The sequence below is a fragment of the Alexandromys fortis genome, unplaced genomic scaffold (genome assembly GCF_014885135.2).
Source record: "Alexandromys fortis isolate MF-2015 unplaced genomic scaffold, M_Fortis_MF-2015_v1.1 scaffold_40, whole genome shotgun sequence".
Classification (NCBI taxonomy): domain Eukaryota; kingdom Metazoa; phylum Chordata; class Mammalia; order Rodentia; family Cricetidae; genus Alexandromys; species Alexandromys fortis.
Window position 1 is genome coordinate 2,966,905 of NW_026067966.1, and position 26,150 is coordinate 2,993,054.

General features: G+C 39.5%; 1 protein-coding gene across 1 annotated transcript in view; it reads left to right on the top strand.

Moving 5' to 3' along the window:
• Abca12 (ATP binding cassette subfamily A member 12) overlaps nucleotides 1–26,150 on the top strand; it is a 161,768-nt gene that overhangs the window by 112,905 nt on the left and 22,713 nt on the right. Inside the window, 16 exon segments of the mRNA XM_050154267.1 lie at nucleotides 3,774–4,103; nucleotides 5,135–5,204; nucleotides 5,285–5,419; nucleotides 5,903–6,058; nucleotides 6,979–7,165; nucleotides 9,482–9,700; nucleotides 10,793–10,989; nucleotides 11,750–11,910; nucleotides 13,868–14,104; nucleotides 14,906–15,056; nucleotides 17,218–17,470; nucleotides 17,976–18,062; nucleotides 19,023–19,116; nucleotides 21,493–21,620; nucleotides 23,222–23,309; nucleotides 25,463–25,568. Coding sequence (XP_050010224.1) covers nucleotides 3,774–4,103; nucleotides 5,135–5,204; nucleotides 5,285–5,419; nucleotides 5,903–6,058; nucleotides 6,979–7,165; nucleotides 9,482–9,700; nucleotides 10,793–10,989; nucleotides 11,750–11,910; nucleotides 13,868–14,104; nucleotides 14,906–15,056; nucleotides 17,218–17,470; nucleotides 17,976–18,062; nucleotides 19,023–19,116; nucleotides 21,493–21,620; nucleotides 23,222–23,309; nucleotides 25,463–25,568 — 2,599 coding nt within the window.

The following is a 26,150-nucleotide window of genomic DNA, read 5'->3' on the forward strand; positions in this document are numbered from 1 at the left end:
GGCATGAGTGGCAGGTCCCCAAGGATGCCTGCTTGGCCTCTCCACTGCCCTTAGTTCACAGCTATATCCTTTTCAGAGAGGAGAAGGCTATGTGTGCTCAGGAAGAGAGAGGGACCTGGGGAAGGCTAGGAACCTAGTTAATCACTATCATGAGTGTCTTGACCTCCATCCAACCCTTTGCTAAATCATAGCTGCTTTCCTTCAGTGATGCAGACTTTTAGGACGTTTCCAGAATGATGATGGTCAATCTCTTTGGTTACCAGAAACTTGAAATTGCTTTTTGATGCCATAATTTTATACTCAGTTAAAGCATAAAAGTGCCCATATCCTACTTCTTTTTCATTCAGATTAAAACACAAAGGTTAAAAAAATTTACTTCTTTCTTTTTATAACTAGTTTTAATTTGGGGCAAGAAAACCTATTTGACTGTATCTCAATGAAGTCATTAATATTTGACCCTGTTGTAATATACTACTAAGAAGTCTCTTTACCTTTGGAAGCATACAAATATTAATAACCAATAAGCCTATTTTTGAAATTAAGCCTTAAAACACTTTTTTAAATGGCCTTTATGAGTTTTGTTCTATATTCTGTTCTTTTAACAATTAAAATATTACAGCTCTAAAATGTTGATTTTTTTATAACAGAAAAAATCTTATTTTTAAATGCTTTATGAGGTAGTTGCAACTAGTTGATCTAAGACTCTATGTGCTTTCATAGCACACATAATTCCTTGCTAACAGGAGTTGGAGGCATACCTTATCATAACCACACCATCATTTTCAATCTCACAAAACTTTTTAAAAATTAATATAATTTTCGTTGAGAAAATTAATTTTAAAAATTGAAATAAAAGATGTCATTATTCCTAATGACTTAGTGTTTGGCCTACTGTTGAACTGGATAACGCTGCTGTCAAGCAACTATATGAATATTTGTGGCTTCTCTTCCTATATCAGTGTTTGCCTCTGAACAGAAGCCTCTTAGGAATGTGGCAACATGTCCCTGCAAATTCTTCTGGAACCTCTTTTTTAGCGACGGCTGTAAACTAGGCCAGCTTGGACCACTGTGTACCAAGGCTTTTCCGGTTATCAGATATTGACGAATTGCTCTGGCAGGTTAGGGAGGCTTGGGACAAGTGACTCTTTGATTACAAAGCAGGCACCTGACATCTGCCACTTTGAGGAGGAACCAATAGCATCAAGAAAGCGCAGCCAGTCATTCTCTGTGGGCCATCTTCCTCACACAACTTCAGTGTTCTTTGTCACCACAGAGTCGGCACAACTCAAAATGATTTATAGATGACCTGTCTCTCAGAGCTCTTCCTCGTTAGGAGTACAGCTGTCCTCATGGCGTAAAAGCCTGGACTTCTGCACTGAACTTTCATGTTCGATTGTGAATTCTTCAGGGAGAACCCAGCTCAGCCTGTTCCAGTGAAAACTGAAATAACCAAACTCAAAGTTTTACCAGCTCTTGGCAATAAAAATTACGACTCGAGTTTAAAAGTCTCCTACTTCCTGTGATAAGCACCTTCACTGTTAGTTGTGAGGCCTGCCAAATTGACATTTAATAAATCTAGCGATGGAGAGGGTTCTAGATGCACGAAGACTTTAAACTGGAGTTACTAGTCACCAGGGGAGAAAAGTATGTTTAAACACATAATGTACACTTTATTTTGTGGTCTTGATGTAGCCTAGATGTGTGATAGTCACCTTAAATAATATATCGGCATTGTTTATTTCTCATGTGCATTGCAGTTGGAGAGAACTTGTGGCTTTTTTTATAGGCCACATAAGATTAAATAGTTTAGTGATATATGTGTGCCAATTGCTTATGCTCAAGCATCCATAAGCAATTAAATCTTAAATGCAAATAATACCCGGGGATGGATAAAAGAGTTTGCAAGTCAGAATCACATGGGGATTGATGAGTATTTCTGAGGTGTAGTCGTCAAAAATGACACAATAATTTTCTTCAACTGAATGAGGAATATGGAAAGAATTTTCAGAGGAAAATCGTTGAGTTTTGCTTATTAAAACAAATAATGATGTAATTTTATTTTCAATAAAGAAAAGACTTGCAACTATGGGAAACTTTCCATGGTGAATCTCTGCTCAATGCAGTTGCTTCACTTTGACCCCTCCTCCTATTCCCATGGAAACATAGACAGAGTCTTCATTGTAGGAGGCTGGGGCCAAGCAGGAGCACTAGAAGAAGGTGCAGGGGAGGACAAAGTTAAGAGGAGAAGTCACCGACGTTTTCTCAGTGGTGATTAGCTTAAGGCCCACTGCTTAGACTGTTGGCAGGCAGGTAGCTGTCTCCATGGTAACAAGAACAAGCAGAGTTATCAAATGTGATAAGCTGGAAAAAAAACAGTAAGCAAAATGTGCTACATTTGACTTGTAGAATAAAATACTCAGTATAATATTATTACTGTTGCTGTTGTTTTTCTAGACAGGATAAGGAGAGAGACATTAAAAATTATTTATCCTATAGAATACTGAACTATATAGCTGTTAGTGAAACATTTCTTTTATTATTAACTTTATAAGCCTAATCTTAATCATAAATTGTCAAAGATGGAAATTGGAATATCTAGGTTCCCTAAGTGTCCCACTTGTAGCAACATTAAGACAACTGGAGTTGAAGGGGGTGTGGTCATCAGACTCTTTTGCATTTTTCCACGAACAGCCATGATACTGTTTCGGCCCTGGGGATATCACTGAGTCAGAAAAGAGTATTAGCTGAGAAACTGACCTATAGTATCTCAGATCCCTGAGTCCATTGCGGGTGTATGAATACCTTTTTGTAAAATAAGAGGCCAAGACTGGCACAGACTAGCCATTGATGTTAGTGATGATGAGGCTATCACAAAAGGCAGAAGGTCATGCTCCTAACTGCCATATTTTGAATAATAATCCACATCTATTCCATTTCACTCATGAAACATGAGCAATAGTTGTAGTGTTCATTAAGGCTTATTAAGAATATATGGACTTTTATTATTTCAGTTGGGACTGAAGTTAAACTGTGGTGTTTTTTTTTCCTAGACTGAAATATTTATACCTAAGCAAATGTCAAGTTCATGCTGTAAAAATCATAAGGGAGATACTAGAAATATGGTGTCCTATTCTAGATCTCTCTAATGTAGAGAAGTTAGCTAGATAGTTTCAAAGCTAGATGTGCATTCAGGTAGGTGTCTGTGTGTGTGTGTGTGTGTGTGTGTGTGTGTGTGTTGCTAGGGATTGAACTCAGGACCTCTACAGCTAAGCAGGAGTTCTATACTCAATTATTTATCTATCTTCTGAATGAGAGAGAAAAAAACTGGACAGAGATAAAGGCAGAGACAGAAAGACAAAGCCAACATGTGTGTACCATTGTATGTGTATTTGAAATTAGAAGACAACTTTCAGGAGTCTGTGTTTTTTGTCTTCATCTAAGATCTGGTATTGAATCCAGGTCATCAAGACTGCAATGAAGAGCCTCTATCCCGTGTTATCACACTGGTCATAGAAATGTATGTTTTTATTCACAAGAAAAGTCTTCTCCAACAGAAGCATTATCTCTATTGGGGTGTCACACTGAGAACTTAAAATCCAAGAGGATCTGGTACAAAGTCTTAGCAATCAGAAAGAATTCATATACATTGTTCAAATGTTTATTTTTACATATGAGGAGACTCTTGAACATTTGTCGCCATACAGAAGTAATTGCCACTTAGTAATTCATCAGCCAAAGAAGCACCTAACTCTCCTTTCTTCTTCTTCTTCTAGTACATGAAGATGATGGGTGTGAACTCCTGCAGCCATTTCTTTGCCTGGCTTATAGAAAGTGTTGGATTTTTACTGGTTACTATTGTGATCCTCATCGTTATACTCAAGTTTGGCAATATACTTCCCAAAACAAATGGCTTCATTTTGTTCCTGTACTTTTCGGACTACAGCTTCTCAGTGATTGCCATGAGCTATCTCATCAGTGTTTTCTTCAATAATACCAACATTGCAGCTCTCATTGGAAGCCTCATCTACGTCATTGCCTTTTTCCCATTTATTGTTCTGGTTACAGTTGAGGATGAGTTGAGCTATGTCATAAAAGTATTCATGGTAAGTTAACTGTTGAAATGTGCCCTTGCGTGATATACATGCCTCCCTCCCTTAGTTCATGAAAAAAATTCCAAATCAAAATTCACTTACATAATTAAAAATTAAGTGATAGAAAAATTAACTCTTCTAAAGATAGAGCTTTCTAATTGCTGTCTGCTCTGAAAGGAAACATTTCCTCCCACAGACTCTAAACTACTAGTGATGCTGATAAGCTATAGTTCTTGATCAGTTAGAGTGTTACCTGCCATGTTTTAGAGATCACAAGAATTCTGTCTTCTCTGGTTCGGATCCTTAAACATATCAGTTTGTCTCATGCTAGAACCATTCTCATGTATGAAAAATACTTCTGGTTTTCATGAGTAACACCTAACCTAAAGGAATAGCGATGGATAAATGTACTCAAGTTTGAATCTTTTCTTCTGCTTTTCCTGATTCAGAAACACTATATTGAAGAATAATATAACTGAATTTAAAATCCAGAAAGCAAGGGCACTTCCCCTCATATTAAGGCTTTACTGTTCATAGACATCGATTTAATGAATAACTTTAATTCAACATTGACTGCTCTAAATCTTAAATTTATAATTTGTAGTGATTATCAATATCCAACCAATAAATATTTTAATGTAGTCTCATTCATAATTCTATCACCTGAAATAAGTTTAGAAGCATTTTTCTAGCCCCGATGTCAGTTAATTTGAATCTTCACACTCTATTACTCTGTCATTTTCTACCTTACAAATTTCTGAGCAATATTTGATAAGCTTCAATACATGTTTTAGAACCTTAAAAAAAGCATTCTTTAAGTTCATTGCCTCTCTCATTTTCTTTCTGTCTCTCTGCTCTCTCTAGTCTTTCATATGTCTCTCACGCTCTCCCATTGCAGTATTTTTGGTAAGAGATTTTAGTATTTTAAAACAGACTTAGAGAATGAGCTTCAAGCTTTTTCTATCTATCTAACAGTTTAAGCACTTGGAGACCCTGTAGGTGAAATCTGCTGGCACTGTCACCACTGTTCATTTTCTTCCCAGAGCCTGCTGTCCCCAACAGCGTTCAGCTATGCAAGTCAATACATCGCACGCTATGAAGAACAAGGCGTGGGTAGGTTCAATTTCTTTTAACAGGATTTTATCTCTGTGATATGTGTCAAAGAGGATTAAATAGCTGTGTTAAATTTCTAGGTCTTCAGTGGGAAAATATGTACAAGTCCCCTGTGCAGGACGATACCACCTCATTTGGTTGGCTGTGCTGTCTAATTCTAGCCGACTCTTTCATTTATTTCTTTATTGCCTGGTACGTCAGGAATGTCTTCCCAGGTAGGAACCTGCGTTCCCTAGATGCATCCTTCTTCTGGCTTTCACTGTAAGTCAGCTAACACATATGCACCAACAGTTGGCTTCTCAAATACAGTCTTCAAAGCAGTATACTAAAACCTTAAAACTGTCCTGAGACAAAAAGCTTATCCGTGCTTCTCTGGCACTTGGAATAGGACTGTGGAGCATACAAAGGGACCCCGTGAGAACTCTGTGGAGTTGCAGAATGAGTTTAAACACTGGACTGTGGTGATGCTTGAATTAGTACGTGAGCAAAAACTATCCACTGCACACTTAAAATGAGTAAATCTATAATATATTTGTACTTCACTGACATGGGTTTTAAAAAGAGATGATCTTTTTGGCCTTGTTTTGTAAGCTGAACTCACTCTTTTAGTTGGTATAGTCTTCTACAATGAAGCAATTTCCTAAACCACTCATAGTGTTCCATCTCATTTCCTTCTTCCTCATGCATTCTCATTACAGGGACATATGGCATGGCAGCTCCATGGTATTTCCCCATCCTTCCTTCTTATTGGAAAGAGCGATTTGGATGCGCAGAGGTGAAGCATGAGAAAAGCAACGGCCTTATGTTTACCAACATCATGATGCAGAACACCAACCCTTCCGCCAATAAGACCAGTAAGTCAATCGTATGCATCATTATAAGAGAATCTGCACCAAAAGCTGCATGTCTGGTGCTTTTAATTATATTTTTCTAAATGATAAAATTATCATCCCTTTAGTCATGCATGAGTATGTCTACGCATATGTGTTTACGCTCTTACAGGCATTGAATTGTGCCTTCTCCTGGGCTCATTAGCTCAGTTGGTTAGCATATGCTGCTAATTAAGTCAAGAACTGGATATCCCTTTGTGGTCGAGTTAGACTCACACAGAGAAATATTTTGTTCCTTGCCCATAGCCTGCATCCCTTACTCTAGCCATCTGCTACCATTCATAGGAGTAACCAAGAAACAAAAATGGGTAATGTAGCATAACCTTCAGCTGATGCTGAGAAAAACAGAACAAAGCTCATGCCTCTTGGCATGGGGAGAGTGTTACTGTCTATCTGAGAAGATGCCCTCTGTGAGGGGTGCGGTAGCGATGCCTGAAGAAGGTATAGATAGGAAAATTGGCTGGATTCTATCAGCCACAGATCCGAGGAAACGCTGTTACTGTAAAACTACATCTTGCAAACATTTATTTCATATAATGATCTCATCCTTCCCAATCAGAGAGCAAACCTTCTGGGTTGTCTTTTGAATATTTAAGATCCTTTTTTTAAAAAAAAAGAAACTGTAAAATTATAATACTGTATTCAGGAACTGCTTTTTCCAACAGAGAAGGCTAATATACTAAACCCTAGAGAACATGGTTTCGTACTCTTGCTCATTCTCTAAGCAGGTCAGAAGGAAGCTAGAGAATATAATAAATCAGTTGCTTCTGGCCTTTTTAAATTTAAAGATTATATTTACATAATCTCCTATTTTTAAAGGAAAGTCTAACCCAGCTCCATTACTTACTGATGAGCTTCCAACTCTCCTTTTGGTTTCCCTCCAGGTCCTGACTGTGCATTTCCCTCCAACATTGAACCTGAACCTAAAGATCTCCAAGTTGGAGTTGCCCTTCATGGGGTCACAAAGATGTACGGCTCAAAGACGGCTGTTCAAAACCTCAATCTGAACTTTTACGAAGGGCACATTACATCATTGCTGGGGCCAAATGGAGCTGGAAAAACCACAACCATGTACGTTATTTTTCAACTAAATGTCAAAGAAGGATATTATTAATGATAGTTTTTTATAAACTGAGATCCTGAACTAAGAAGAAAGTAGAGCTATTCTGTCTTCCAGATGGATCAACTTTTCCTTGGTAGAATGCAATGTAAACCAGAGGCTCCGAACTGTGAGCTCTAAGGCCATCTTAGGCCACTAAGACAAGCTTATTTGTGTGACTTAGTGCTGTCCCATCCCGTGTGCCTTAAAATTTTTAATTCAGTGAAAATTCCAAATAACAGTCAGTTTTCTTGCTATGTCTTAGATCAGTGGTTCTCAGCCTTCTTGAGGTTGCAACCCTTTAATACAGTTACTCATGTTGTGGGGACCCAACCCTAAGATTGTTTCCTTGTTACTTTAGAACTATAATTTTGTTGCTCTTAAGAATCATGGCGCAAATATCTGGAATTTAGAATATCTGATATGTGACCCCCCCCCAAAGAGGGTCAAGACCTCCAGGCAGAGAAGCACTGTCGTAGGGTTCTAAGTGTGTGCATATTGAGACAGGGGCTGTAGGTGAAGCTTCACTAGTGTTGTTCTGTTTAACACGCATGTGTTCTCAGGTTGATCCCTTGTCTCAGATCCATACCACTATATCTGTCAGTCTGTCCCTTTTATTTGTATTTCTCTCCAGGCCAGGTTTAAGTCTGAGCTTGCACATCCTAGTGTGGATACACCATCTCATCTTCTCTATCACAGGAAGCGTTTGCCTTAATTTATAAAGAAACTTAAACCAACATCTCACACAGGTCAAGGTCAGGAACAGCATATGGACTGTTCTTTCTGTCTACTGACCATTCTGTGTCAAGCTAGAGGGAGGATTGGGATCCCAAGATTCCTAGGTTATTTTCATTGCTTGCCTGTTTGCCTCCAGGGCTCCACCTTCATATACTCACAGTCAGTGCTAAGCTCTCACTGGATTTTAGCCCTTAAGGAAATGCCTCACTTTCCCAAGGAAAGCTCTGCATTCTATTTTTAATCACCTTGAGCCAGTCCAGCAACGTCTCAAATGCTGGCATCAATGTTTCTTTCTAAATAACTGGAGACAAGTGAAGGTTTGGATAAGAGTAAACATGCAGCCTCTTATTAGTATGCCCTGTTAAAAGCCAAGGTTGGTTTTCTGGAACACAACACTTAGAACGAATACTTCTAAAGCATAGTTTCCCAATGGGAAATAAGAGGCAGGGGAGAAAAGAGATAGCAAAGGTGTTTGAAGAGACTAATTTTGGCTGAGAATGCCCTATTTTATTGATCTAGATATAAACTATATATATATCGTGTTATCTGTGTTTCAGTGGATGTTATGAGGAATTGCTATTATCCTGATTCATTATTTAGTACTATGAGAGACAGGAGAGAACTTCTCTAGAGCTCCTGGAGATTTTGTTACAGTGAAGAGAGGAGATGATTACTAAGTAACTGCTCAACTGACTCAGCACTTGAAAGGTGTTGAGCATTTTCTCAGTGAAATGCTTTGGACATAATACAGAGAATGGGACTGAAGAGGGCTAGGGTTATTTCATGAGCAGGCTTGCGGCAATGCTTTCTACCCTCTGGTGGTAGCAGATGTCAGCAGTTAGGGGCCCAAGAGACCAAAAAGGCGTAAACATGACTTCTAAAATACAGTTTTAGGCAAACTGTGTATGAGTTCATTACTCAGTGAAAGAGGCAAGAAGATATGGTATCACGGTTAAGATCCTAATTGGTCTAATGACCTTTAAGACAGTGGTTCTCAATGTTCCTAAGGCTGTGACCCTTTAATACAGTTCCTCATGCTGTGGTGACCCCAACCATAAAATTATTTTGTTGCTACTTCAAAACTGTAATTTTGCTGTTGTTATGATTCCTAAAGTAAATATCTGATATGTGACCCTATAGACTGAGAACCATGGTTATATGATGTCTCATGAAGATGTAGCATCATCTCTTGGATTCTTAAGACAAGTTTGGGATAAGTGATAGACTCTAGTCTGGAGACATGAAAAATAGGATCACAAGGAAACACAGTATGTTCAAGGAGAGTGTGCTTTCAACTAAAAAGCATCCTCAGTTCCAATGCTATTGCCCCCACCACCATCATGCAGGGTTTACACAACACCCTAAATAACCAAAAGCTTAAAAGTCATTTTTAGTTTTTCACTCCCACTTAATCCCTTTTTGTTTCCCAGCTTGCCTTTACTTAAAGAGATACACTCTAGCATTTTTTCCTAATGTATGAGATATATTTAGTTTTGGTATCTAGTTTGAGTGATTGGTCCATACCTAATTTATTCCATCTTCATTTCCAGCTCCATGCTGACTGGGCTGTTTGGTGCCTCAGCAGGTACTATTTTTGTATATGGAAAAGATATCAAGACAGACCTCAACACTGTTCGAAAGAACATGGGAGTTTGCATGCAGCATGATGTCTTGTTCAGTTACCTCACCACCAAGGAGCACCTCCTCTTATACGGCTCCATCAAAGTCCCTCACTGGACCAAAAAGCAGCTCCACGAGGAGGTTAAAAGGTGAGTTAAGCCACAAACAAGGGCGTGGCTTGGTAACCTCTCCCAAGAATATTTACCCTTCTGGTCAAACTCTGGTGGTAATAACAATGGGAAATGTCTCATGAACATTTGCTTTGCTTTCTATTTATCTGGTAACATACTTAGCATGTTATCATCTTCAGCTGGTTATACACCAATTGTTCAACTCTTCCTCAGGGCCTCGCATGTGCCCTGGTCCTTTGTTTCACTTCTACATGGGAGTACTACACCCCAAAGCCTTTTAACTAGACTTCCAGCTACTCCCCTTCCCCCATCTCATCTGTTCTTATTAAGGAGCTGTCAGAGATTTCTCAACTGGGTCAACTGCAAATCATACAATGCCATTCCTGCATCATCTGAAGAGTCTTTTGCCACACTTAGCATAACATTCCATAATGTCATTAGCAAGGCCTACCAGACCCTGCATGACCTGTCCTCTCTCTCATGTCTATTTCTTTTCACTTTCTCTATTCACTCTGCTCTATGAACATAACTGTACCTACAGCCTTGACTATACACAACTGACTCCCTCAAGTCTTTCTCCTTGATCTTCACCAACCTACCACACCCTTCCCGAGAGACATTTGACCTACTCTTGGCCAGTTGACCACTTTTTCTGTCTTTGCTCATCTCCCTTTTTCTGAGAGTGACTATTATATATGCAGTACTAAAACAGTCTGTTCTGGGCATTCTTTTTCTTGTGTTTCCTATTTTATTAATTGTATGTTGATTACCACCTAGCATATTACAAACTTTCTTGAGATTATGATTATCTAACGGATTTTCTTCACATTTTGGACAAATGCATTCATAATTTCTTTATGAACAAGTTTTTTTGTCTGTTCATTGCTTTTCTCTAGGACTTATGACATAATCTACCACTAAAGAGAAAAATGTTCTAACCATTTGTCAAATGCATGAACTATATGCTTTTTCTTAGTAATCATTTTTAAGATGATAATAAGATGGTAAACGATAATAAACTATTTTGTGTTATCAGTGCTGTATTATACTGATCATTAAAGACATACTCATTGATTACTTAACACAATAGCACCATTAATTGTTTTGAAGGACTTTAAAAGACACTGGGCTGTATAGCCATCGCCATAAAAGAGTTGGAACGTTGTCCGGAGGAATGAAGAGGAAATTGTCCATATCCATAGCTCTCATTGGTGGATCAAGGGTAGTGATTCTTGATGAACCATCCACTGGAGTTGACCCATGTTCTCGTCGAAGTATATGGGATGTCATTTCCAAGAACAAAACTGGTATGAGTATTTTTTCATAACTTCTCCACAGAGCAGTCATAAGTTTACCTGCAGGGTTATGCAAAAATCAGTGGAAGCTTTTTCTGTGTATAATACAATACCCTCAAACTGTTGAGATGGGCTCTTTCTTTTCCTAAGATTTCTCGGTGAGATTTCTGGGTCAATTAGTTATTAACCATCTAATACTCACTGTGAGTGGAACTTAGTGCTTTTGGGGATCATGTAGATTCAACAGCAGTTACAAAGTCTGCTTAGGGGTGCATGGAATCTAATTAGAAATAGCAAACATACACAAATGAAAATAAACTGAAAACAGACTAAGTGCTGACAGGGTGTGATGCAGAGAAGTAATCAGCCTGGAGTGGATCAATCAGAGAGGAATATTCAAAAAGTCTTTAAAATGCTGTGTTTTCATAGTGAAGGAAGGAAAGAGAGGAAGAAGGAGAGGGGAAGAAAGTGCACACTGAAACAATGGACCAAAACCCTGACAAAAGAGAAAGAGTTACTGATGCATATAAATGATGGACATTAGCTCCAAAGCTTAGTAAGGACCTGCTTGCTGCTAACCTATATATAGGAACCCTCCTGTAGATCTAACAGCAACCTTCTAAATTTTCCCTTGATTGCTATGGAGATTCACTCACCTCAGCTAATACCTCTCTTGCTCTCAGAAATCCCAGAATTTACTCTTGCTAATTCTGTCTCGTGGAGCCTGTATCCTTGTTTTTCACTCTATGATGTCCTCAACTGTGTTTTCAAGCCAGAACAATCATTCTGTCAACACACCACTTGGATGAGGCAGAGGTGTTGAGTGACCGCATTGCCTTCCTGGAACAGGGTGGGCTCCGATGCTGTGGATCACCATTTTACCTCAAGGAAGCTTTCGGGGATGGCTACCATCTCACACTCACCAAGAAGAAGGTCTGTAAGAGGGGGAGCGCACCGTCTGATGGGGTGATAAGTTAAGTGTTTCTGGGAAGTGTAGACCAGTTCTCTCCAACTCGATCCATTGCTACAATTCAGCAATATATTCCCTTATGTGGTTCTGAAATCTCAGCATTAAGTGTGTTGCTTAAAAAACAACAGATTTCTGCTTTTGTCTCTCCTGTCTCAAGAGTATCTGTCACTGTCAGACACCCTAGAATTTCTGAACTTCTGGTAATTTCCCATGTGCTATCAGTGATGCCCTTCTAAAGATTACTGATGGTCCGCCAGTCTTATTTCCCCATAGCATTTCAGACTGCAGAGAAACCTGAATTTAAATTTTTGGCTTAGAGGAAACAAATGAAGCCATGTCTTTACTTGGGGACACAAGGGTTAGAGTGCGGAGGAAAACTGACTTGGGTCATCTTTTGGAAAACTCTGTATCTGAGTTGTCTTGGCATGACTTCCAAAACACACAAAGTAATCCAGGCCTGGTTGGGGGGACTCTTTCCTTAGATTTACTCTCCTACTTCCGCCCAATAAGTGCTATACTCTTTTTCATAAGTAATATATTAATTCTTGGAGAAGTTCATATGGTGCAGTTTGATCGTATCATCCCCAAACTCCTCCCACACCCTCTCTCTTCGTCTTTTACCTTCCTGCCACCTAAATTGGGTTTCCTTCTCCACACCCACCCAAGTCAAGTCTAGTTTGTGATGCCCAACAACTTTGAGGAGCAGGAACCTGCCATGAGTATCACCAACCTACTTGTAGTCACGTCATTGAACAAAACCGACTCTCCCAGCAGCAAACACCATTTTCTTCTCAGCTGGTGAGGAGCGTCCATGCCCACCCACCCAGCTCCATGCTGAGACTGTGATTGACTGGAGCTAGAATCGTGTCATGTTGTCCCAACTACTATGAGTCCATATGTGCCCTGTTGTGTCCAGAAAACAGTTCTCTTAAAGTCATCCACTACCTCTGGCCCTTACAATCTTTCTGCCTCTCTTCCTTGAAGTGCCCTGAGCCTTTTGGGGGGAAGATATGATACATATGTTCCATCTATGATTGAGCATTCTATAGTCTCTTATTTTCTGCATGTCGACCAGGTGAGAGTCCCTGCTAATAGGCATCTTCTGTACAACGTTTTTAAGAGAAGGCCTGTGACATGCAGTGACTTATGGGCATAGTAGTAAGTCGTTGGGAGTCTCTTAATAAAATTGTCTTCCTTAATAAGCTGTCTATTTCTATGCCATGCCTAACTAAAAGGGCATGATTTTTCCCATCCCCCTCCAAGTGATGGCTGACATTTTCATCTAATCTGTACTATAGTTTCTTTTAAACTCTAACAAAATTATCCTTGAGCTTCAAAAACAAAAAAAATTAGCAAAATTCATCATTATATTTAGAAATTCATATATTAAGGGATCTTATACTGCATGATGTATGAAAGCCTTGTTCTAGGCACTGGGACTTCATCAGTGAATTCATGATATGAACTCCATAGTCTGGCTTCATGAACTCTGTGTCTGATGGAATGCGAAAAATTCAGGTGCTATACTCAATATGTCAATTATTTAACATGGTAGCAGTTAGTAAATAATAAATTACATGGAATATTTATTCCTATAAATCCAGACAGAAAAAAGCCAGGAGTGGGGAAAGAAGTGTCAGTTAAACCATGGGCTCCAGCTGGTGTGAGAAAGGGGCATATTGGTCTTCTGGGTGCAGAGACCTTGAGGAGGGCGTGCACCGTGGCCTGACTTACAGTAGCAATAGACGCACGGAGCTGACACTGCACTAAAGCAAGGGAGATGAAGAAGGTGGGTGGTGGAGGAAGAACGCAGCTGGCGGGCAGTGACTTGTAAGTCCCCATGTGGAGCGGGGATGGCTAGGAGGACGGTGTGTGATCTGACCCAGGAGAGTCCGCTTTAACTTTCCTTTGTGTCCCCAGAGTCCAAATCTTGACACAAGTGCCATCTGTGACACGGCGGCAGTGACAGCAATGATCCAGTCACACCTCCCGGAAGCCTACCTCAAGGAGGATATCGGGGGAGAGCTTGTGTACGTGCTCCCCCCATTTAGCACTAAGGTCTCGGGTGCTTACCTGTCACTCCTGAGAGCACTAGACAAGGGCATGGGTAAACTCAACATCGGCTGCTATGGCATTTCCGACACCACTGTCGAAGAGGTATGTGGCCAGCTCCTTACTGCTTGCTCCATTTCTTTCTTTATTATTTGTTATTTAAAGGGCTGGCAATCAAACCCAAGACAGGCAGCCACTCTACCTCTGGACTTTATCTGTACCACATATCTGTGTATCTCTCTGTGTGTGTAGGAACGTGTAGGTGCAGAAGTTCATACCCAATCCTGTCCGCATGCCGACAGTTGTCATTGGACAGCCCCGAGAATCACTTCTTTGGAGCTGCCTACTTTGCTTTTTGAGACAAGGTCATTCATTGGTCTAGACCTCAGCAAGTAAACTAGACTGGCTGTTCTGTGAACGCCAAAGATCCATCAATGTTCACCTTCCTGGTGCTGAGATAGCAACCGCACATTGTGAATCTGACTTCTGTGGGTTCTAGGGATGGAAACCCAGCTCCCATCTACTGACTGAGCTGTCTCTCTACCTCCAGTCTCTCCACCACTACTTTATTTATTGGGTGCTCATATGACTTTCTCTGTCCTTAAAGGAATATATGAAGGTTTTTTTTTCTAACTAAAGGGAAAGGTATTTTTAAACATATGTCACAAAATCATAAAAATTTAAAATTCTCGATACAATTCTAACAGAAGATTGGTTTCCAAGAGAAAATGGTTTTCAACATTTTAAATCCAAAAAATGAGAATGACCATTTTTACATGTAAAAATATCCCCTTAATGTAGGTTGGGAAATAGTTGTCTTAATAAATGTTGTAATAATTCAAAATCAAGGCCCTAAGAGATGTGTACTCCTTATGTTAATCAAGTGATCTGGCTTCTTTTTTTTAGGTCTTCCTGAACTTGACAAAAGATTCACAAAAAAGTGGCAATATGAGTCTTGAACACCTAACGCAGAGGAAAGTTGGGAACCCCAGTGCCAATGGCACCTCAACCCCTGATGACTTGTCTGTGAGCAGTAGCAACTTCACAGACAGAGATGGTACAGACCCAATGCGCATCCTTTTCTTACCTTTCGTAGATGGTAACTGAGAAAGTAGAGGCACAGATTTTGACTCTCCATTAAAATTCAACTTTAAAGTTTCTTTTTAAATTAATAATCCTAACACATAAAAGCATCCTTTCAATACACAAAATATCCATGAAGGCGGGTCAAATTCTCCCTTTCAAAAGTGAAATGACCATGAAAGGGAGGTGAGCGTGGGAAATACCTTGACAGGTGGCGAGGGTGTGCTCTCTGCTCATCAGAAGTGATTATGGGGGTGTACTCGCTCTCCGTAACTTCACAAGTTACGGTTCTTCCTGCAATCAGGGCTGTGCAGGAATGGGCGTGGCTGTCTTATCAGAAACTCTCTATCATTAGGTTAACGTGTGTGGGAGCAAAGTCATCTAAAATAGAGCTGTTGGGTTTTTTGTTTTGTTTTGAATCATCTCTCACTAGGCAAGGTGTCTATCTCCTTCCAACTCTGATTCACTCAGGGGTCAAGGAAATGCTTTGTTTGGGACGAAGTCTTTGAGTTGGTCTGACCTGAAGGTTAATGTCTGTATTAAAACGCTTCGCCTTCAGCTCTCCACACGGGATGTGTTTGAAAAATCACATTTTGACACAACTTTGAGGAGTTGAGTTCCTTTAAAAGTCTCTTTTATTGTCACTTGGTCTCATTCTGACAGTTAATTTACACCCCGCCAGCATGATTTACTTAAGGAAGCATGTAGTAAAATGATACATGAATTATGGAACAGTCATTCCAACAGTTAGCTTAAAGTGGGCGCCACCTCTAGGAGCAGAATTTTTAATTACGCATTTGCTCGTGTCTGAAAGTCAGGGAAGATCATCTCTGATGTTTGTGTGCTCCTAGAATCTGACTCATCTGTCTTCTGTCAAACTTCCCATTTATCTGCTGCTGGCGAGTGTGATTGTGGAGTCTGAGAAATTGAGGGCTTTGATTGGAAAGTGGTCATCTGCTTCTGTATATTTGCCTCTGCCTTTTTCTCATAATTCCAAATTATTCTTCATTCGGAACGTTCCACTCATTGACATTATCTTTCAGGAAGCACATTTACTCCGTTTTGATACACCTGTAAGTCATCCACATGTAATTTCTCAAGAAACAGAAGAGAATACTAATTAACTCAGAATATTCAGCTCCTTGTCCAATTCCCTTTTGCAGAGATATGAGTTTGCATTTAAGCTCGTTCGCCCTGCTTAATTGGAATTCATTTTAAATTAAGCAGCTTTGTATTTTTCCTTATCAGCTAAATGAAGATCATGATTTTTGTGCTGCGTGATTTGTGATGGAGAATTTTAAGCGTACGCAGGGCTGAAGAATGCCATTGTCTTATCACGTGTGAAAACAGGTGGTGGCAGGTTGACTCGAATCTGCTCTGGAGGAAAGCTGATGCCGTGGTTAGACCTAAGAGCCCCACGTTGCAGCCGGAGCCACCATGGCTTCCCTGGTTCTCAAAGGCGATGGCAATTTTCTCATGTCTTGGAAAGCATTCTGTAGTGGGGTGATGAGTAGAGAAGTTTCAATGATTCTTTTCTGGAGGCTCTAGTGCCAAAGGCAGAGTCTCAAAAGGCCATAATCATTCCAACTATCTAATAAAAGTGGGATGAGTACATGGCGGAATGAGAGTTTCCTTTTCTGGCATTTAGAGTGAGTTCATCGGACTTCATGTTAGGAGTAGAGGCAACAGAAAACAGTATCTGCTACAGTAGGAACCAGTTCTTACATTAAACTGATGTTTTATTTATACTATTTCAATTCAACATTGATAAGACTATTTTATATATATTCAAAATTATTAACTTCATATTAAGCCTGCCTTCATATTGAGACTTTGGAGTAGGGAACAGGATTCATTTATAGAATTCTGAATCTTAAACTTCTCCATGTAAAATTACTACACATATGTATTATAATTAGTGGTAGCAAGTCATAATTTTCATAACACTCATATTCAGCTATATATGAGACACACATATAGTGGTTCCTTGATTTACAGCAATATTAGGAATGGATTGCTGAACCTTCAGTCTGAATATTAAAATCAGAATTTCTCCCATGCTACAACATGATGTCATTGTTCTTTTATGGTTTGTGGTTACTTGGAACCCCATCAAATCCCTTGTCCTTACTCAGACAAAGTCCTGACAAAAACTGAGAAGCTGGATGGCTTTGGGCTGCTACTGAAGAAGATAATGGCTATTCTCATCAAGAGGTTCCACCAAACCCGCAGGAACTGGAAAGGTCTCATTGCTCAGGTCATCCTCCCCATCGTCTTTGTAGCCACTGCCATGGGCCTGGGCACACTGAGAGATTCCAGCAACAGTTACCCCGAGATCCTGATCTCTCCATCCATCTATGGGACCTCTGAACAGACAGCCTTCTATGCGTGAGTTACTTTCTGACAAGATTGTTTCCACGGTGATTCCAGAACGAATCTGAGTGAAGAAAACTCCAGTGCTTAATTCATAATTAAGCTAAGGAAACATGCTACTTCTATCCTTAACAAATAGGTTCTTAAGAGGATTTACATGTATATATAAATAGAGTAGATGTTTCCTTTCAATGGTTAGGCTTTACTCATATGTCATTGCTAAATTCCCATCATAGGAGAACACCAGGGCAGGAATCCCTGCATCTTTCACAGATCTTCACACCTATTGGATGGATGTACCTAGTACTAAAACTCATGGCTGGCATGTGGTGGAGACTTTGAGTTCACACCCAAAGAAAAGAGAAAGGGAGGAGAATGGGGAAGGCGGAGAAGTAGACAGGGAGGGAGCGGGGACATCGAAAAGCAGAGCAGAAAGCAGTCTTGTAGACAGTGTCAGTCGTGTCTTAAAGTTATGAGTGAATGTGAGTTTAGTGATGGTCCATGTCGCTTGGTCCTGCAGGAATTTTGATCCAAGCACAGATGCCTTGGTCTCAGCACTGTGGAACTACCCTGGCATCGACAACGTGTGTTTGAACACCAATGCCTCGTAAGCTGTTCTCCTTTCCACATCTTTCCAGTTTGTGTGAGTGTGTGTGCGAACGCATGAGGTACACGTGTGGTTTTGCTGAAAAAGGATAATATCTTGATAGAAAGTCTGTTTTCAGTCATTCTTTGGCAATACTCTACCATAATAATAAATACTAGATTCCTCATATATTTGTTTCACTTGTATTCATACATTTTACAATTGTAACATTAGGATCATATTGTTAATCGCATTTTATTGTTTTTTAAAGATTCACTTACTTTTCTTTTATGTGTATGAGTGAGCACCTGCATGTATATCTGTGCACCACATGCACACCTTGTGCCCACAGAGGCCAGAAGGTGGTGTTGGATCCATTCGAACTGGAGTTACAGGTGGTATGAGAATTGAATGTAGATGCTGGGAACCAAACCAAGGCCACTGGCAAGAGCAGCAAGTTATCTTAACCACTAAACCATCTCCAGCCCCATTAATCTCTTCACAGACGAAGAAACGAGGGGCCATAGGGACTCATATATATGTCTACGGAGGTCTAGAATTTACAACACATAGGTAATTTCAAATCCAAGTCTCCTGACTCTACTTCTGGCATATCTTGTTTAAACTATCAAGCTAACACAAAACATTTATTAACCTGCTTTTAGTGCATCAGCGGACAGGATGAGAAGCACAAAATGAACAAAGGGAATACCAAACCCTGTCCTGCCACAGTGAGAAAATACACTGACTTCAACTCTGTTTAGTCAATTGATGCTGTCCTGTAATCCTCACCCTCACTAGATGCCAAGTCAAAAAACACCATTGCAATGCACAATCAACTCAAGAAACATCAGTCGATCGTACCTGGGTCTACACACCTGAATTCAACACCAGCTACTTATGTGTATAGTCCCACACAGCATGAGAACATGCATATGAACACACTTGTGTATCTCACTTTGGTATCATTTTTATTTACAGACAGTGTTTTAAAAGAGACAGTCTGGGAAAGTGGAACACGAGTGGAGAAGCTATTGACAACTTTGGTGTTTGCTCCTGTGCAGACAATGTCCAGGTAAAGAGAATACAGTTTCAGTAGAGTAAGGGGAAACAGAAGAGAACAAATAGCAAAACTTGAAAGATCTATTCAGGTTACCAGAGAGTCAGTATAATTTCATTTTATGGAAGCTACTAGCTCAAAGATATGGGCCTAGGCAGCTCAAAGAATATTGACTTTGAACTTCAGGTCACTGTTTTAAATCTGACTAAAGACAAATTTCTAGAGGTAGAAGATGGTCTTTATGGAAACCAACTGAGAATGAATCTTTGATCTCAATTCCGTTAGCTGAGGAGCTCAGTTTCACAGCACATAAAGTGGCCGTAGCTGTCGTATCTGAAAATACAGTGGGCATGCCACCGCAGCGGTCAGATGGGAAGTCTGTCACCTGCCAGTCTAGAGAGGGCATGCCACCGCAGCGGTCAGATGGGAAGTCCGTCACCTGCCAGTCTAGAGAGGAGTTCCAGTGTTCCCAAGCAACGTCTGAAAAGGTTTTTGCATCAAAATTCAATTCCTGAAAATGAAAACATTTATCCCATAATCACTTTATCTTTATTCTGTGAATATAGAACTTTAATTTCTAAAGCTTTCAGCTCACTAAACTCTCAGAAGAACAGAGCTACTTCCATATTTCTGTTTAAATCACTACCTATGTATCACACACTTACCATGTATCAAAGCAAGCATCCTAGAGGAGCGAAGGTGTAGTCAGGATTTAAATGAAATCAAATAACACTGGACTGGTAAACGTAAGCAATTGATGTGCTCAATTAAAAATGGGAAATAAAATATTCATGGAAGAAAAGTCACGACTGGTCTCTAAGGATCGCCATGCCACCAACTTCTATCTTGCAGGAGGAGCTGCTCTCTTTCCCAGTGATTTCTCCAAGTGTAAGAAGGCTGTGCCCTGACCTTAGTCCTACACTTTACAGTGAACATATTTCAGTGGGCATTCTCATGCAAGACAGTGCCTAACAACAAGAACTAGTGTCAAACAAAGGTCTCTGGAACCTTTCAGTTTTAAATACTAGTCTCACCCACCATTTAAAGAGTTTATTCCCTTTTATAATATAACAACAACAGCAACAAACCCATTATTTTGTGTGTTAGCTAAAAAAAAAATTAAGTGGCTAAGACCTCATCTATATTCTTTGAGGGATGGTTTCAATTTGCGAGGAGGAGGAGGCTTTTAAACTAATGGGGTTCTATCTTCTGCCTTAGTTGCTAATTATGTGGGTGTGTTCACTTTGTCAAAATTCATCAAGTTTCATAATACATGTGTTCCTTTACATGTATAATACAATTTGATAAAAAAAAAGAAAACCTTCAAACCTATACCTTCAACATGGAGGCATCTTCCGGTGATTAACTTAGAAGCAATGCCATTCTGAAGTTTGATCTGTGGGTAGATGCAACTTGATGTACTGTGATATCCAGTTTTGGCATTTTGGAGGAATCGGCAACTCTGCACTGCTCACATGTGCTGTAGCCTCTGGCTCCGGGGCTTGGTGTGAAAGATAAAAGAAAGAACTGCCTTGTGCTAGACTTTCTTCAGATTAAAATCATGACAATGAAACTTCAGGAGCCAAATGAGAGCCAGGTGGTTAAGAAGTGTAGAAAGGCAAGTGTAAAAATAAGTGTGCAAACATAAGCTCCACAGCTGGGTAGAGAGGTGGACAAATCTTTGCCTTTGGGAGGTGGGAGCAGGAGGATCGCAAGTTCAGTGGAATTTTCGGCTACCTAGTAAGCTTGAGGACAGTCTGAGCTAGATATCTTGTCTTAAAATCCCATGTAAGTAAATAAATAAATAGAACTGTAATCTTTATGCTAAGATGGTCCTATGGTCCAAAGAGGCACTAGAACTCTCACTACTGTGTTTGCTAATCTGTCAGTCTAAAGTTAGTTCTTAAGTAAACAATACTCATATACATAAACTAACGTGAAATCTCTATATGTAAACCAACTTGATGAAGTTCTTACTCTTAGGTTAGGTAGCTAAAGCTAATGCGTTGTGAATCTTTCAAATCACTGCTATCATTTTGAAGAGTTTCTTCTCCCAATGCCGTTTTTAAATTTGAGACAGATCCCTTTCTCATCCCCTGTAAATTCTTGAGATATTTCTATTTCCAAAAAAAAGTTTACCTTCTCATTACAAGAAAGATCCCATATTTGCTTTAGGTGAGACCTAAACACATGAGTATATTCTACATAAGTAATAAATGTTCCAGTTTCTTGGCAGTAGACAAGTTTTCCTCCAAAGTTGTTGGGAGTTAAAGGGCAACTTGATGGCACCTGAGCCTTTCCAGCAACAATGACCAAATCAGGAGACATCAGCACTGTATAACTCACACAGGACAAGACGGAAGACCTTAATTTGATTTTCTCTTTTTCCAGGAATGCCCTAAATTTAACTATTCCCCTCCTCATAGAAGAACTTATTCTTCCCAAATTATTTATAACCTCACTGGGAACCATATGGAAAATTATCTTATATCAACTGCAAATCGTTTTGTGCAAAAAAGGTAAAATATTTTGTCTATAGCATATTTAATTGATTTCTGATCTTTATGATAACAGACTTTTTTGGCACAGTAGAGAGAATAGTTGCAAATTCTTTATATGGTTAAATTAATCAATGTTTTGATTTGACTGGTTGATGATTGATCTTATCATTGATACAGTTATTTATATGGTTCAGTATTTTGTTCAGTATACATAGCTCTATGAATTGAAATTTAAATAATGACTAAATTAAGATTTTTTTTTATGAGCAAACTGAAAATCAATGGCTTTTTAAAGTCTTAGACTGTACGGTTGAATCTGTACTTATTTTTTATCTCAAAGTATAGAGGAGTTGTTGACTCTCCTGTATGTTCTCAGAGTTTCAAAGCATGGCTTTTGGTGACAGATGGCCTGAGTTGCAATAATAATTTCTTCAAACACAAATTGTGTCTGTGAGTGGACAGAGTGTTCTACGTGTGGCAAGGCCTTGTCCCTCAGTTCCCCGCACGTTTGCCCTGATGAAAAAGCCATGAACTCGGTCAACATTTCTCCTTCCTTCCATATCTCCTTCATTTCCCAGTGGACACAAATTCTTCACATTCACTGTGAAGTGTTGTTAAGCTAAAGATAAGCAAAAGAAGAGAAAAAGCATGATTTTTTTTACCCATATATGACACTATTAATATTTTGCTATTTTTCTCTCCTGAGATTCCCATCACAGGTATACAAATAGATATTCCCCACAGACATGGGCTTAGGAACATACAATTATTTTCTATATTCAGGTACATTGTGTTTCATATAGTCAAGTATTTTATCGTAAATAAAAAGGATTCATTATGAAAAAACTAGTCTAAAACACCCATTTACAAACAAGCTATGGTATCATTCACATGTTAAAACCTTATCTATGTGCCATCACATCTTGGATGAAGCTATTGAAGTGTAAATTGCACTGCCCCATTATTTAAGTTGAATCTAATTTGGCAAGTACCTAAATTGGTCTATTTTGAAAATTATCACTTGGATTTTAAAGTCAATTTTTATGAAGACCATAAACCGGCATGCCAAATTCACATTCAGGCCTCATAAAAAAAAAGAAAAAGTAGAAACAACCAATACGCTAGGAAGAAAAATGGTTCAGACTACAAAATACTTTGAAAAAAAGATATCAAATTACATCATTTTGGTATTGATTGTTCAAAAAAACATTTAAGTACTATAATGTTGAATTTTTAAGATTATATCATTCCTTTTCAGAATGATCGTTGCATATACACAGTTGTTTAATGTCGTTATCTTTGTTTATTCAGGATCTCATGCTGTAGCTCAGGCTGCCTTGAAACTCATGGCAGCTCTCCCCTCTTTCCCTGAGTGCTGAAGTCACAGGCATGAGCCACCACCCTAGACAGAGGACATTAATCTCTTGCCTTTAGTTATGTGTGCTAGAGTTAAAATATGATAAGAAGGATCCGTAGAAAGTGTTTATCATGCTGCATTTATTTCACTTTGTTTTGTTTCTGGATGGAAAGGAAAAAGTAAGCTCCTAATTAAGGATTTTAGATCAACGTCAGAAGATTTTGTTCAGTAAAGCAAGTGTAAATTTTGTTGTTTTGTGTAGATATGGAGGCTGGAGTTTTGGGCTGACTTTGACTAACGACCTTCGTTTTGATATAGCAGCGGTTCCCGTCAATAGAACCCTTGCTAAGGTAAATCTGGGTCTTTCTTCTGGGTGGTCAGATAAATATGGATGTGAAATGGATATGTCTAAGCATTTTCATGTGAGAAACACAAAGCATATAAAAACCAATTCTGTGTAATACATACATATGCTTTAAGGAGACATGTATACATAAGAGCCAGAAGACATGTGAACACAGTATAGAGCGGTGCTTCTCAGAGTAGCCCCAAACACAGTTCCATCCGAAATAGAATAAACACATATTCATTCATTAATTCATTCATTCATTGAGTTGGACTTTTGGAAATAAAAATAAAAGCTGAAAACAGTCCACTCTGAATAGCAAGCATGCTGAATCTCCTGCAAATCATTGATAAGCAGAGAGAGAGAGAGAGAGAGAGAGAGAGAGAGAGAGAGAGCGAGAGAGAGAGAGAGAGAGAGAGAGAGTAGTGCATGTGCCATGTTCTCCTTTCTGTAAATTTATAGGGTAGTGAAAACTCAGCCACACCATTTAAGGAGCAAAGGTCAGTGCTATGATCTGGAATGGGAGAGATCAGGGAGGGGCTCAGCATTTCGGGGATTGTTTCAGTGTGTAGTGGATTAATATGTGTGTTCCTTACACTTTTTTTTTTTTTGTCCCACTGTGACTTTGCACTTTATGCACTTCTCTCTATGCATGTGACACAACCTTTAAGAGATTGGGAGTGTGCGTATGTAGCCTTCCTTCACTCCAAACCTGGAAAAATAGCTAATTACTGGAGATAAATAATAATCCCGATGTTTTTTCTTCTTCTGTCAGATAGCACCAATGCTTTGAGATATGACTACTCAGATGATAAAGAGCAATTATAGAGATTTGATTTGTTTACTTAATTTAGCCACAGAAAACTTCAACATCCTCTGAACATTTCTGCTTGGGTAGTGAGAGACACATCCAATCAAGGAGAAAGTGGAACCATTAGTGTTCATTTAGCGACTGCTCTATGCCACGCGGTAGTGTCGCCTTACGGAAAAACTAATTCCACTCCAGAGCAGTCCCGTTCACTGCTGGGTCGGACTGTCACAAAGCCATGTGGAAAATAAGAATCCTGGGACTTGGACATCCTTTTCTTCCTCTCCTCTCTCCACACACCGAGGATGTCCTTTCCTAACTAAGGGGGCTTCTAACATGAACTCTCGGTCAGGATAATGATTCAGATTCAGGCCGTTTAAATGGAGGCATTTTAAACACCTTGCTTTGGAAGTGCCAAGCCACCCAATACTGTGGGTTACTTTCCCCTCACTAGGCACAAAGTGTTAGTGGGGGAGGGGTGGTAAAGCTATTTTAAAATTTTTTCTTTAATTTTCTATTAACTACTTAATTTTTCCCATCCTGACAACATTTCCCTTCCCTCCCTAAAAGCAAAAACAACAGAAGCCACAAAATAGTCATTGAAAAAAAAAAACTTTTTTATATGCATGATTACTGTTATAAAGTGTTTTAAGACAAACCTTTAAATTATTTATAATTAAAAGGTAATTGTAAGTTTAAAAACACTGTCAATTTTGCAGTTAAGGACCCAATGCTAGCATAACTTTTCAAATCCTTTCTCTGCTCCGCTCCCTTGGCGTCTGTTTTTATTCCTGCTCTTGCATCTTCATTCTTGTCTCAGAATCTCTATGATGTGCTACAGAGACACAATGCCTTTCTAGTCCATTTCAGGCTTTGCTGTGGAAGAATCTAGAGCAGTGGCTCTCAGCCTCCCTAAAGCTGCTGCCCTTTAATACAGTCCCTAGTGTTTTGGTGACCCCCAGCCATAAAATTACTTTCGTAGCTGTAATCTTGCTACTGTCCTGAATCAATGCAAATATCTGACATGCAGGCTATCTGATGTGTGGGATTTGAAAGGATTGTTTATCTCCCCAAAGGGTGGTGAACCTCAGTTTGAGCACTGCTGTTCTAGAGCAACTGGTAAGTCAGTCCTATCACTCAGTATAGCTGGCTCCCCAGTTTCTATCCACCTGTAAATCGAAAACCCACGGATCCGTCTATAATCAACACTCCAGAGGTATCTAATTATTTTCAGGGATGGAATAAATCATTGGCAAATTGATGCTCATTTTAAAATAAAGTATCTGATGTTAAGCGAGCCTAATTCACTCAAATACAATCCTGATCTTGTCTCTTTTTGCATTTGACAGGTGTGGTATGACCCAGAAGGCTACCACTCCCTCCCAGCTTACCTCAATAGCCTCAACAATTTCCTCCTGAGAGTTAACATGTCGGAGTACGATGCTGCCCGGCACGGTAGGGTCACTGTGCAGAGTCACCTCTAACTAAGTCTTTTCTACAGTCTTCCATGGGAACATGCTCTCTGTATCTGCTGCCCCGTGTTGTGGGTGTTTTACGGCATCTCAATTGCAGGTCCTCAGGAAACATTTGGAAATAGTAACTCCTTCCAGATGGAACATTCTGCATAAGCCCCTTAGCTTCACAGTAATTTAGTTTCCTCATTTATCAAGGCAGGATGGTTACCCGAACTTCTTAGCACTCCGCACTCACAGCTAGTCCTTATGCCTCGTGGAAAACATTTCAGAACTACCTATTTGTCTGAAGACAGGAACTGACTGGTTAATAGTCATAACTATCCACACACACATACACACACACACACACGTGTGCAGATAATTTTATTTAATGATGAGTTCTCACTTTGTAGGTCTGGCTGGCTTGAAATCAGTAGAGATCTTCCTGCCTCTGCCTCCCGAGTGCTGGGATTAAAGTTATACACTACCGCACTGTGTTATGAAGACGAAACCTTTTAAAACACAAACTTCTGCACTGTACCCCAAATGCTACCACGCACAAGGCATTTTTATTTATTTATTT